This window comes from Chiloscyllium plagiosum, unplaced genomic scaffold (genome assembly GCF_037043375.1).
Source record: "Chiloscyllium plagiosum isolate Xiang-an unplaced genomic scaffold, Cpla_swu_hap1 HiC_scaffold_31, whole genome shotgun sequence".
Taxonomy (NCBI): domain Eukaryota; kingdom Metazoa; phylum Chordata; class Chondrichthyes; order Orectolobiformes; family Hemiscylliidae; genus Chiloscyllium; species Chiloscyllium plagiosum.
This window is the reverse complement of record NW_028270169.1, coordinates 54,238,091-54,252,765: the sequence shown is the minus strand read 5'-3', so window position 1 is coordinate 54,252,765 and position 14,675 is coordinate 54,238,091. Positions and strand designations below refer to the sequence as shown.

Here is a 14,675-nt window from a genome sequence, read left to right as displayed (position 1 = left end):
CATTGGTCATTTACTTCTCAGTTCTATCAATGGCTATCAAAGTTCAAAAGAAAATGTTGCATACAAAAGTTAAGAAACGCTGTCAAAGATTTTCATCTTACACTCAACAGGACAGATTCAAGAATGTCAAATTTTAAAAGCAGTGACAAATTATCCCACAGCGGGTAAGAGTGCTGATTGGTTGGCAAGTCAATGGTCAAGGTATTGCTTTGAAGAATCAAGTCAACTTACTAACCAATCAGGACCCTTCTGTCGCACAGTATCAATGATTGCTCCCGTTTGTAATTTGGCATTCTTGCAATTATCCTGATAATTGCAAAGTGTAAAGTGTTGAAAGCCAGTCTCTTTATTTAGCAAACTCAAATTGCATTTTTGCAGCTTCTTTCATGATGTCCTAAAGTGATGCACAGCCAATGAAATATTTCAGAAGTATAGTGACTGTTAGCCTGCAGGAAATTCAACATCTAATTTGAACACAGCAAGATCCCACAAACAGCAATATGCTGAACACCTGGACATCTGCTGGTTCTGGGCTGGGACGCCAGGGAAAACTCTGCAAAAATGTGCTGTGGGATCATGTATATCCATAAGGCAGGACTGCCAGAGAGGTTTTAACATGTTCTTTGAAAGCCAGCACCTCTGACAGTACAGCATTTCAGGTACTGCACCAGAGTGTAAGCCTAGATTTTATATTAAGGGTCATTTCCCACCACCCTGCAGTTTGTAGATTCATACTTGTCAGATAAAATCAAACAAAAATGTAACTGTAAAAATGTGTTGTGACTTTTATTACATCTTAATAAGAATGAATTGTAAGTGGAAAATAACAATGGAGAGGAAAGGTCAGCCATTAAGGAATACCATTTACTGTTTCACGCTGCATTGGTGAAGTCTCCATTATTGCTGTTTCTCTGTGAAGGTGAGAGTGAACCGTCTCTTTGAAACAACGCTGTTTGCACCTGTCTGTCTGAGCATTGTCTTTCTCGGGTTCGGTGGATTACTGTCTGTCGGTACTAATTGATGGAATAAACTTAGTTATGTGTGATTTACGGACAGTCCCAGTGGGTTGAAGGAAGGTTAAAGGTGGGTTTTTTTGTTATTATTCAAACATGGAATGAAGATGTCGCTGGCTAGACCAGCATTTCGAGCACAGCCGTAATTACCCAGAGGGCAGTTAAAGGCAAACACATTGCTGTGGGTCTGGAGTCACATGTAGGCCAGACCAGGTAAGGATGGCAGTTTCCTTCCCTAAAGAACAATAACGAACCAGGTGGGCTTTTCCACCAATTGACAATGGATTCAAGGCATCATTAGACTCTTAATTCCAGATTTTCCCTTTTATTGCTTTGATAGGATTTGAACCCAGGTCCCCAGGACATTACCTGGGTCTCTGGATCAGCAGTACAGTCATAGGCCGTCACCTCCCTAGACAGTTTTTTCAAGACCTGAGACATCAGCAAAAATGCAGTACCAATAAAGTAATGATTAGTATATGATTATTGAAATTTATAGATTCATAGAGCCATAAAGGCAGAAATGACCCTTCGGCCCATCAAGTCCACACTGACGTAACTACTACAAAAGGTGCACTAATCCCAATTTCCTGCATTTGTCCCATATCCTCGAATGCTATCATATTTGAAGTACTCATCCAAATATTTTTAAAGATTGTAAGGCTTCAAGCCTCCATTACCTTCCCAGACAGTGCATTCCAGATTCCCACCACCTGCTGACTGAATACGTTTTTCCCTAAGTTCCCTCTGAATCTGCTGTCCCTTACCCTAAAGCTGTGCTCTCTCATGATTGACCCCTAAACCAAGGGGTACAGCTGCTCTCTATTCACCCTGTCTGGACCCCTCATAATCTTGTACACCTCAAACGTGTACCCCCTCAGTCTCCTCTGCTCAAGAGAAAACAGATTAACAGATGTCAGATAAATATGAACATCTACGCTTTTCAAACATTTTGTAAAAATGGTATTATTTTATGAAGTTCTGTGAGTTTTCCAGGTTTTTCATATTCTCTGGTGACAGAAGACTTAGTAAATCCCTCTTCCTGCTGACAACCACAACATACCCATTTACATGAGCCCCTCTGCCCCTAACACACACACACACATGCACAAACATACAGATACCTCTTTTCCATCATCCCTCCCCCGACAGACCCACACATCTCTCTTCCCAAACACTGTTCCACCGTTCACTCACGCAACTGCCCCTCTTCCTCTACTTACTTCCCTGGATGGGTGTAGCTCCAACAACACTGAAGAAGCTTGATACTATCCAGGACAAAGCGGCCCGCTTGATTGGCACTGCATTCACAAGCGTCCACTCCCCCCACCACTGACGCTCAGTAGCAATAGTGTGTACTATCTACAAGGTGCACTGCAGAAATTCACTGAAGATCCTTAGACAACACCTTCCAACCTCTTCCATCTAGAAGGACAATGGCAGTACGTGGAAACACTACCTCTGTAAGTTTCCCTTTAAGCCAGTCACCAATTTGACTTTGAAATATATCACCGTTCCTTCAGTGTCGCTGGGTCAAAGTGACATAGAATTCCCTCCCTCAGGGCATTGTGAGCCTACCTACAGTACATGGACTGCAGTGATTCAAGGAGACAGCTCACCAGTATCTTCTCGAGGGCAACTAGGGATAAGCAATACATGCTGGCCCAGGGATGCCCATGTCCCATGAGTAAAACGCACCTCTTCTCAAACTCCCTCTACTTACTCATTCAACTGTCCCTTTTCCCAGTCATTATTCCCCCACTCACTCTTCTCCTTTAACTCTACCTCTTCCCAAACTCTACTCACTCACTCAACTGATCTTGCCACATTCACTCCTGGTCCCATTCCCCTTGCCTGTTTGGTCCAGTTGACCCTGGGTCTTTGGTCCAGGCTGAAGAGCCTGTACCACAGGCAGACAAGAGCAGCAACACAGTCAAAGTGTTCTCACCTTGGCAGCTCAGTGCATGACCTCTCGCATTATCCCCCACTCGGTAAGCGATTGATTGACTCGGTAAGCGATTGATTGACTCAGTAAGCGATTGATTGACTGCACTGAGTCTGTGCACAATGGCCTACTTCAGCTCGATGTTAGAAGTGTTTTCTGAAGAGAATGAGCACTTGAGGCTCTTTGTCTGTCCCCCTGATGTTTAGCAGCAGCTTGGTCAGTAACTGGACTGCTCCATCTCCTCTCCACAGTCACCATTATTGCTGGGAACAGGGCCATCTCACAATCCCAAATGGAGTGTCTGTGACCCCAGGAGGGGCATAGCTCCTAATAAAAGTCTGATAGTGAGTAAAACATTGCTTCTGATGGTGGAGCCTTTTGATCGTTGTGCCAGTCACCAACTAGGGATAAGCAACTAGGGATACTGGTGAGCTGTCTCCTTGAATCACTGCAGTCCATGTACTGTAGGTAGGCTCACAATGCCCTGAGGGAGGGAATTCTATGTCACTTTGACCCAGCGACATCTGCAGTGGAGGAGAATTGCTGATGGAATAATGGAATAATGTTCACTCATCTCCCACTACCACCCTGTAACAGAAAGGAAAACATGGGCACCTCCAGAAGATTAATCATCTCATTTACTTTGACAATTCATGCTTGGTGATGTTTATTGCCTTCATTGGCAATAATTCAGTAATTATTAGGCCTTCAGTCAGGCCTAATAATTAACAGTAAATAAATCGATGGAGTTTTCTGGCATGGTTCTGGACTGCAATGCAGGGAGCTGGAGTAATTTGTGGAAAAGCGTAGATGCATCTCTGGGATTTTATTGTCTCTTTTGGGTTCATTGCACGGGGATTGGGGTTGTTATTCTCTCTGGATAAAGCTATTTGTTTCGGAAAGGAAAAGAAAATTAAGCTGAACTCCTTAAAAACTGTTAAAGGTGGTTGCACAATTAGATTAGATTAGATTACTTACAGTGTGGAAACAGGCCCTTCGGCCCAACAAGTCCACACCGACCCGCTGAAGCGCAACCCACCCCCCCCCCCCCCCCCTACATTTACCCCTGCACCTAATACTACGGACAATTTAGCATGGCCAACTCACCTGACCTGCACATTTTTGGACTGTGGGAGGAAACCGGAGCACCCGGAGGAAACCCACGCAGACACGGGGAGATTGTGCAAACTCCACCACAGTCAGTCGCCTGAGGCGGGAATTGAACCCGGGTCTCTGGCGCTGAGGCAACAGTGCTAACCACTGTGCCACCGTGCCGCCCACAATTGTTCCAGCATCGCCTAGTTATATGGTTGCAGCCCCTGCAGTTACCTGGCAGAGCCTAGAGAGGAGGGGAATCAGTCAGCAACCCCATTAGTGATTGGGTCATCACCATTATTAACTGCCCCTCGACTCAGCAAGAGGATCATCCAGTTGGGATGGTGAGTTTTGTTACTGTCAGCCTTCATGTGAATAAGCAGACAGATTCTCACCCCCACCCCCTCCATCCTAAGATCTCTGGACAGAAGGGAATCGCTCCAGAAACCGGGCAGGGCTGGTAAATGCATCCGGACAGCTCGATCTGAATGAGCTTTGAGAAGATTTGTAGCTCAGGTTGAGGTTTTGGATGTAGGTGTGCTCGCTGAGCTGAAAGGTTCATTTCCAGGCGTTTCGTTACCTTACTAGGTTACATCTTCAGTGGACCTCATGCGAAACAATGCTGAAAATTCCTGCTTTCTATATATAGAAAACTAGCCATCAGGATACGTGAACACCAACTAGCCACAAAAAGACATGACCCTTCTCTCACTAGTATCCTCACATACGGATGAGGAAGGACACCACTTCGACTGGGACAACACATCCATCCTAGGACAAGCCAAACAAAGACACTCACGAGAATTCCTAGAAGCATGGCATTCCAACCGGAACTCTATCAACAAACACATCGAGTTAGACCCCATCTACCATCCCCTGAGAAAAGGAACAGGAAATAACATCACCACAGGAAATGGCATCACCAACCCAAAGAAACCCAAACATATAAATAGAAAGCAGGAATTTTCAGCATTGTTTCACATGAGGTCCACTGAAGATGTTACTAGTCTGGAAATGACCCTTTCAGCTCAGCGAACAAACCTACATCCAAAATCTCGATCTTAAGCTAGTGACTGCAGCCTGATGGATCCCAACACTTCTGTCACAATCGGTCCCGCTGGGGTCATCCCAAATGGTTAAACTCCAGGCTGAGGATATGAACTGGCTTCCCATCTTAACACAACCCCTCCCTTGGTTAGCTCCAATGTGGTCCATCTAAGAAAGATCCCTTCCCTCACGGATACCTTTTGCCAAACCAAATATATTGATGCTTAGAAAGGAGCCAGATTAATTTTCTTGAGTTAAAGAAAGGGTCAATACATTAGATACTAAATACATGGAAGTATAATAAAATGCAATATACATGAGAAATATGCATTTAGTTAAAAAGGAGCTGTTAAAAAGACATATAAGTCAGAGTCTGGGTCCGATGATTGAACATGGCAGCTGTTGAGTTGTATGGTAGTAGTGAAGCAGATGATTTTGAGAATCATGACTGTGCAGTTAGCTGGCAGGCTTTTTGTCTTATTATCGTCTTGGCAGTGATTTCACTAGCTTGCCTTGGCTTCCAGCACTCAACGCAAGAGCAAATCTTCCTTTTACCTGAAATGCAGGGGTGTACAATGGCTGTCTTCGTGCTGTGACTAGTACATATTACTACATCAGCCCATTCTGAGACACAGACCAGGGGTTGTGGGTGTTTTTTTTATCTCCTTTCCTGGAAGCATATACCATAAAAGTGTCTGCAGCTTGGGACATAATAATGATAGACTCTGATTTATATGTCTTTTTAACAGCTCCTTCTCAGCCTTGCCATGATGCCTCCCATGCTTTGCTGTACTTTCTTTGCCAGTCCATCTTTTGTCTGGTACACATTGCTGCCACTGTGCATCATCAACAGCATGGGAGGTCAATAGTAGGTGGTGAAAGTAGTGCCAATATAGCAGACTAATTTGTCCTGGATGGTGTTAGAGTGTTGTTAGAGCTGCACCCATCCAGGCAAGTAGGGAGTGCTGTATCACACACCTGACATATGCTTTGTTGATGGTGGCAAGGATTTGGGGAGTCAGGAGGTGAGTTACTGGTCACAGAACTCTCAACCTTTAACCTGCTCTTTTGTCATTCTATTTAAAAATACTTTCTCATCAACTTGTTCAGAGATGTTATTACACATTTCTGGAGAAGGTGGGACTTGATCCTGAGCTTCTTGGCTCAGATGTAGGGTCATTACCACTGCATTACAAGGGTCCCCACTGTATTCATAAAGCGAGTCTGGTAATGTTTCTAGTCAATGGTAATCCCAGGATGTTATTAGTGGGGGGATCAATAATGGTCATACCAATGGATAATGGTTAGTTTGTCTCTTATTGGAGATGGTCATCACCTGGCATTTGTGTGGCACGACTTTTACTTGCCACTTGTCAGCCCAAGCCTGAATATTGTCCAGATCTTGTTGCATTTGAACATGGACTGCTTCACTATCTGAGGAGTTGTGAATAGTGTGGAACATTGAGCAATCATCGGCGAACATCCCTACTTCGGACCTTGTGATGGAGGGAAGGTCATTGATGAAGAAGCTGAAGATGAAGCTAATTTGCCATGTTGTTCTGCTCACAGATCCTCTCTGCATGTGGTTCAGAGGTAGAATCCCTCTCTCTGACCATATCAAAATGTCCACCCTCTGCCTCTTATTTTTACAATGTTGAGAAGACAGTACCCACCCAAAATGACAACATGCTTGAGGGACAGGCTCATTTTCCAGGTCTTTGCTGTTTTGCCACCTGCAGTTACCAGTTCACGGCATTGCAGGAATGTTGTTCCTTGCAGCACCGAGAGTGGTCAGTCACACTATTTCCCTGAACCCAAATGGATTTTGTGTTTGCATGATGGAGTTAATGGTTTGCAAGCCTGAAGTGCTTCCCAGCAAGTCTCCTTGCACAGAGCTAAACGCCTCAGCTCTGTCTCACTGAACTGGCCAGATCGGTGACTGTCGACAGCTGAATGAATGCGTTTCTGCTCAAAGGCACGACTGTTAACCGTGGGTCAGTGACACAAAAGGAAAAGGAAGTTTTGACACTTTAGACTACACTTTCCCAGATGGTGCAAGTTGTACGCAAAAGTTCTAGAGAAAAAAATACCACCTGCAATTTCCACAGGCAGTTGGAACAAAATCCCAGGGTGTCTCCAAATTCCTCAAATTATATACTCATTCAGGGCTGTGTCTCACTCTGGATGTGACCTCTCCTTCCTGATTAGCCTTTTCCTCCAGTGATTTTGATAATGTCCTGTCAAGGAAATGAACAGGCATCAGGCAAATACCAAGGAGTTCAGCTCATGAGATTACCTAAGCACCAAGTGTTAATTTTTTTTCGTACACAGATTTGTCAAGTTTGTCCAATGTATCATTCCTGAAGAAGGGCCTGTGCCCGAAACGTCGAATCTCCTGTTCCCTGGATGCTGCCTGACCTGCTGTGCTGTTCCAGCAATAAAGTTTCAACAATGTATCAGTTGCCCATTCCTGAAGCAAAGCCAATTGGCGAGAGAGCTAATCTGTTTTCTTACTCAATGATCCTTCATAATGTGTTTCTTGCCTCCAGACTGTTTTGCTGCGGGCTGCTCCCCCTTAACTATTTAAACTTTCAATCACTTGCTAGTACACAGTTTGAGTATTGCTGAACAAAGGACTATGCTGTGGCATTCTATTTTCCACTCGTCAGGACAGAATCATAAGATTCACAGATTTTTTTTCACACATCTGAAACATTGACGGTTCATTATTTAAGCCAAGTTTTGGGGATTGGAGTGCAAGATTAGATTAGATTAGATTAGATTAGATTACTTACAGTGTGGAAACAGGCCCTTCGGCCCAACAAGTCCACACCGACCCGCCAAAGCGCAACCCACCCATTCCCCTACTTTTACCCCTTACCTAACACTACGGGCAATTTAGCATGGCCAATTCACCTAACCTGCACATCTTTGGACTGTGGGAGGAAACCGGAGCACCCGGAGCAAACCCACGCAGACACGGGGAGAATGTGCAAACTCCACACAGTCAGTCGCCCGAGTCGGGAATTGAACCCGGGTCTCTGGCGCTATGAGGCAGCAGTGCTAACCACTGTGCCACTGCCCACAAGATGTTCAAATCCCACCTCAATCTATTAATGGATTAACTTTAAAATCATTTTATATGAGTGAGTGGGCAAGTGCATGGCGAATAAAGTATATTGTGGATAAATGTGAGATATCCAATTTAGTGGCAAGAAAGACAGGCAGATTATTATCTGAATGGCGATAGATTTGGAAAAAGGGAGGTGCAATGAGACCTGGGTATCTGTGTACACCGGTCGCTGAAAGCAAGCATACAGGCACAGCAAGCAGTGAAGAAGGCAAATGGTGTGGTGGCTTTCATAGTGAGAGGATTCGAGTGCAGAGGCAGGAATGTCTCATTGCAATTGTCCAGGGCCTTGGTGAGACCACACCTGCGGTATTGTGGACAGTTTTGGTTTCCTAATCTGAGGAAAGATGGTCTGGCGCTGGAGGGATTGCAACACAGGTTTACCAGACTGATTCAGGATTGGTTAGGACTGTATTCATTGGAGTTTAGAAGAGTGAAGCGGGAATCTTATAGAAACCCAAAGGATAATTCTAACAGGACTAGACCAGGTAAATGCAGGAAGGCTGTTTCCAATGCTGCCTCACAGCGCCAGGGATCCAGGTTCGATTCCAGCCTCGGACGACTATCTGTGTAGAGATGGAACATTCTCTCCGTGTCTGCGTAGGTTTCCTCTGGGTGCCCCCATTTCCTCTGGGTGCTCCCGTTTCCTTCCACAGTCCAAAGATGTGCCGGTTAGGGTGAATTGGCCATGCTAAGTTGCTCATAGTTCTGGATTAGAGTGGTGCTGGAAAAGCACAGCAATCTCTCCACCCTTCAATCACTCTGCCTGTATCCCTGATGAAGGGCTTTTGCCCGAAACGTCGATTTCCCTGCTCCTTGGATGCTGTCCGAACTGCTGTGCTTTTCCAGAATCCAGAATCTGGGTTTCCAGCATCTGCAGTCACTGTTTTTACTTAAATTGCTCATAGTCAAGGGATGTGCAGGCTGAGTAGGTTAACCTGGGAAATGCTGGTGAGACGCTCTTCAGAAGGGATGTGCAGGCTGGGTAGGTTAACCTGGGAAATGCTGGTGAGACGCTCTTCAGAAGGGATGTGCAGGCTGGGTAGGTTAACCTGGGAAATGCTGGTGAGACGCTCTTCAGAAGGGATGTGCAGGCTGGGTAGGTTAACCTGTGAAATGCTGGTGAGACGCTCTTCAGAGGGGTGGTGTAAACTTGATGGGCTGAATTGCCTGCTTCAACACTGTAGGGATTGTATGATTCTACAAATGCCTGGACAGTCCAAACCTAGGCGTCACTGTCTAAGGATACAAGTAGGACTGAGATGAGGAGAAATTTCCTCACCCGGGGGGTGAGGCGGTGAGCCTGTGGAATTCTCTGCCACAGAAAGCGGTTGATGCCACAACATTGAATGTTTTCGAGAAGGAGTTAAATTTAGTTCTTACATGTAAAGGGATCGAAAGATTCGGGGAGAAAGTGGAAACAGAGTACTGAGTTGGATGACAGCCATGGTCATATTGAATGGCAGAGCAGGTTTAATAGGTCAAATTAGAGACAAAAAAAACTGCAGATGCTGGAATCCAAGATAGAGAGGCAGGAGGCTGGAAGAACACAGCAAGCCAGGCAGCATCAGGAGGTGGAGAAGTCAATGCTTTGGGACTGAAAAAGGGTTACACCCAGAACGTTGACTTCTCCACCTCCTGATGATACCTGGCTTGCTGTGTTCTTTCAGCCTCCACGCTTGTCTTAATGGGCTGAATGGCCTAATCCTGTTCCTATTTTCTGTGTTTCTATGTAATGAAAGTTCCACTTTTATCATCAGATTTCCTGACCCTTGGAAATACACACGATGTACAAAGTGAATGTTTTGGAGCAGTCAGGCAGCTTGTTGTAAATGCTGTTGCTGTTAACTAACTGATTTTTGTCTTTTTTTTGCAGATTCGGAGGAAGTGACCCCCAACCCAAAAGGCTAAGACACTACCATCAAGCCTGCGGTGAGGTGTGGAGTTGAATGGAGTCATTCACTGGATAAAGCTGGACCGAAGGAGACAATTCTATGAATGGTTGGAATATCAAGCAATAAGGTTCTGAATCGATAAAAACGATGGTTGCAATTGTATTTTACACAAAAGAAAAGCAGCACTTTCCATAGGGGCTTTTAGAAACCCTTACTCACATTGTTCCTCACTCTCATCATCCTTGCACATAGAGCAAATCAAGTGTGTAGCCAATTTCCTCTGCTTCTGAAAGTTGTTTCCAATGGTAACAAGGTCTTTGGTGGTATTTCAGAAAAAAAGCACTTTGATCAGAGTACAGTATTAAAGGTTCAGCTGTGGGCAGCACTAAAGCGCTGTTTACTGCCCCCTTGCCTAGCAAGAGCCCTTTACAAAACCATTACCTTGACTGAACATAAGGAAGGAAAGAGACTCCCATGCAGTCTCCCTCAGGGCACCCCAAAGCACTTTACACTTAGTGATTACTCAGTCGCCATGTAGTCACTGTTACTCTATAGGATACACAGTGGCCAATTTGCAGATGCCAAGATCCCCAGAAGTGACCAGAAGTCATTTGTGTTATTGATGTTGGTTGAAAGTTAAAAGCTGACCAAGACACTAGGAATGACACTTCCCTCTCTGCTCTTGTTCAAAATGGTACCAAGAAATCTTTTACACCCACTTGAAAGGGCAAACACAGCTTTAAAGTCTCATCCAGAATAGATAGTTCTCTTTGACACGTCGCCAGCCACCCTTAGCTGAGTCCCTGCCAGACCAAATACCTCAAACCACATCACCCTGTGCCTCTATCCTCTCTGAGGGTGTGCTCCTGACCCACAGGCACCATCCACATTTTCATAGCTTCCCCAAGTGCCTACTGTTCTTCATGACCAGGGACAGTTGTGTCCTTGCTGCTTGGTAAAGCAGCCTCTACATTACCTTTCGTGTCAAGCACAGACACTTTCCAATAGTGTTCCATAACCACAGGAGGCATGCTCACTTAGGCCCTTATCCCATTGAATCCAGTTTGCTGCTACTTTATTTATTCCGATAATTATTTAAATCTCCATCTAATGGCACTGTCACTATCTTAAGGAACGATTTTGAGAATTATATCCAGACAAAGGAAGGGGAAAGCCAGGATTGTACTAATCAGGAATGCAGTTTAGAAGCATTTGTAAAGATAGGAACATAAGTAGCGCAATAGGTTCAAACATGAGTTTGAAGCCAGCTTTCAATACCAGATGTGTTGGGAAGTGAGTTTTGTTGATTCGGGAATAATCTTTATTGAGCAGACAGCGAAAACTTTCAATTCATTGTCACTCAACAACGTTTCCTCATCAGAAGTCAGTCCAGGACAAGGGGACACTGTTTTAAAATTAGAAGTCATCCTTTTTGGACAAAGATTAGAAGATTAGTTTCTCACTGAGTGTTGTGCAACTTTAGACCTCTGCCTCTAAAGGAACTCATTAAAGATTTTTAAGATAGATAGCTTTGTGTTAAGCAAGGAAATCAGAGGTGAGGTGCAAATCATAGAATTCCTACAGTGTGGAAACAGGCCATTCAGCCCATTGAGTCCAATGGACCCTCTGGAAGTGTCCCATCCAAACCTATCCCCTCTACACTATCCCTAAAACCTTGTATTTCCCATGGCTAATCCACTAGCCTGTGCACTACGGGGCAATTTAGCAAGGCTAATCCATACATCTTTGGACTGTGGGAGAAAACTGGAGTACCTTGAAAGAAACCCACACGGAAACTGGGAAAACTCCAACCAGATGGTGGTCCAAACCTGGAACTGAGCCCAGGTCCTTGGAACTATGTGGTAGTAGTGCTCACCACTGTACCACCAAGGCAGGATGGGAAATTCAAAACACAAATGACCTTACTGAATTGAATGGTCTACTTCTGCTACTACAAGCCCACCGACTCCCACAGCTACCCAGACTACACCTCCTCCCACCCTACCTTCTGTAAAAATGCCATCCCTTATTCCCAATTCCTCCGCCTCCGCCACATCTGTTCCCAAGATGACCAATTCCACCTCAGAAATTCCCAGATGGCCCGCTTATTCCACAATCACAACTTCCCTTCTTACGTGGTTGACGATGCCCTCCAGCACATTTCCTTCACTTCAAGCCCCACCCTTCCCAACACAACAAGGACAGAACCCCCCGATCCTCATCTTCCACCCCACCAACCTCCACATAGAATGCATCACCCTCCGCCACTTCTGCCATCTCCAAACGGACCCCACTACCAGAGATATATTTCCCTTCCCACCCCTATTAGTGTTCTAAAAAGACCATTCCCTCTGCAACTCCCTCATCAGGTCCACACCCCCCCACCAGCCTTCACCCCACTCCTGGCACCTTCCCCTGCCACCGCAGGAAGTGAAAAACCTGTGCCCACATCACTCCCTTCACCTCTGTCTGAGGCCCCAAAGGATCCTTCTACATCCACCAGAAATTCACCTGCACCTCTCCCAATGTCATCTACTGTATCCGTTGCACCCGGTGTGGTCTCCTCTACATTGGGGAGACAGGACATCTTATGCGGATCATTTCAGAGAACATCTCTGGGACACTCACACCCACCAACCCCACCGCCCCGTGGCTGAACATTTCAACTTTCCCTGCCTCTCCGTCAAGGACATGGAGGTCCTGGGCCTCCTCATCATCAAACCCTAACCACCCGACACCTGGAGGAGGAACACCTCATATTCCGCCTGCAACCACACGGGATAAATGTGGATTTCAACAGCTTGCTCATTTCCCCTCCCCCAAAATTATCCCAGTCCCAACCTCCAACCCGGCACCGTCCTCCGGACCTGTCCTATCACCTTCTCCCTCACCTTCATCCACCTATCGCTTTCCAAGCTGCCTTTCCCCAGCCCCCCCCTCCCATTTTCTCCCAGCCCACATGCCTCATTCCTAATGAAGGGCTAATGCCCAAAATATCGAATCTCCTGCTCCTCGGATGCTGCCTGACCGGCTGTGCTTTTCCAGCACCACACTCTCGACCCTGATGTGCAGCATCTGCAGTCCTCACTTTCTCCTATGTCTCCTACCTCACATGTTTCCAACTAAATTGGCAACTTCACTGAGTATCACGGAATATCAAAGAAGTTAAAATGTATTTGCCATCTCTAGTAGTGATATCACTCATTTTAATGTCTGTAGACAAGCACCAGAAAAGAGAATTATTGAAACAAAATGCTTTATTGTTTCGATGAGCATAGAAAGCACCAAAACAAAAATCCCAAATAAACTAATGCTGGATCATTGCAAATGCTCGCATTTGCCAGATGAAATTGTTGCAGGATTTTGCAGCCCAGAGACAGGCTGTTCTGTCTAACTAGTCTATACCAGTGATTCTGTGCCACATCAGCATCCTCTCAATCTGCTCCATCTCACTCTTTCAACAAATCAAATATGATAAATGCTTTGCAGCACTCTAAATGTTTTGTGATCTGCTGCAATGTGTTACGTAATTCGGAGGATGCAGGAAATCACCTCGGAACAATCTTGTGTTTGAAAATTTTCACTTGTAGTTCAGGAGCAGCAAAGCAGTCTGCTTAAAGTCCTGTGCACTCACAGGGTACAGGCTGTATAATATTTGTATCAGAATGTGCACCTTTATGTAAGGTGTGTATATGAGATTATACTTGAGTACTCAAAGAATTATTAAGATAGATGTTTGAATTAATTGTATCTGTATGAAATATTGGTGTAAATGTACATTTTAATGTACTTACATTATATATGAGTTATTTTTGTATATCTATATGTGTATATGGAAGTATACTTATGAATAACGGATGCATCAAAAATCATAGTAAATATATTAAAGTGGAACTAAATCCTTTTTTTAACAGTTTCTATGCTTTTTTTCTAATATATTTGGGTTCTTAATTTAAAGTGAATTGAAACACACACCTCACAACACTGTCTTAATGTGGGTGTGAGCTACTGTTTTGCTATTGCCTGATCATCTCCTGTCACATGGCCTACCCCCCACCTCCTCTACAGCCTCCATCAATGGGAATTATGCCAAGCAACCTCAAAGCCCTGGCATCTCACTGTTTATGTAATTTTAAAACTTATATTTCTTTTACTAATTCATTCATAAGATGAGGACACCATTGGCTGACCCAACTGCTATTGACCATCGCTAATTGCCCCTTGAGAAGGTGTATTCAAACTTCTCCATGACCTTATCATCGGAAACTTGCCCTGCCCGGCAACTCCTCCAGATCCAACATTCGGAGTGCCAGCAGTAATCCACTTTTCCCCTTTGAAAGGACAGGCCCCCCTCCTTGGGCACTTAACTGGACAGCTGCAAGCATCCCCACACAAGAAATCTGATGGCAGAAGTCCCACCCACCAAGCCAACTTCAGCACCTCATCTTGCCACTGCTGATATTCAGAGTGGAGAGTGCGTTGCTGGAAAAGCACAGCAGGTCAGGTGGCATCGGAGAAGCAAGAGAATTGACGTTTTGGGCGTAAGCCCT

General features: G+C 45.0%; 1 protein-coding gene across 1 annotated transcript in view; it reads left to right on the top strand.

Moving 5' to 3' along the window:
* The window catches only part of LOC122564163 (protein spinster homolog 3-like), a 255,278-nt gene extending 241,249 nt beyond the window's left edge, over positions 1-14,029 (top strand). Inside the window, exon 12 of the mRNA XM_043718810.2 lies at positions 10,107-14,029. Within this exon, the coding sequence (XP_043574745.2) occupies positions 10,107-10,141 (35 nt within the window). The 3' untranslated portion in view covers positions 10,142-14,029. The remainder of the gene's footprint in view (positions 1-10,106) is intronic.
* The last annotated feature ends 646 nt before the right edge of the window (positions 14,030-14,675 follow it).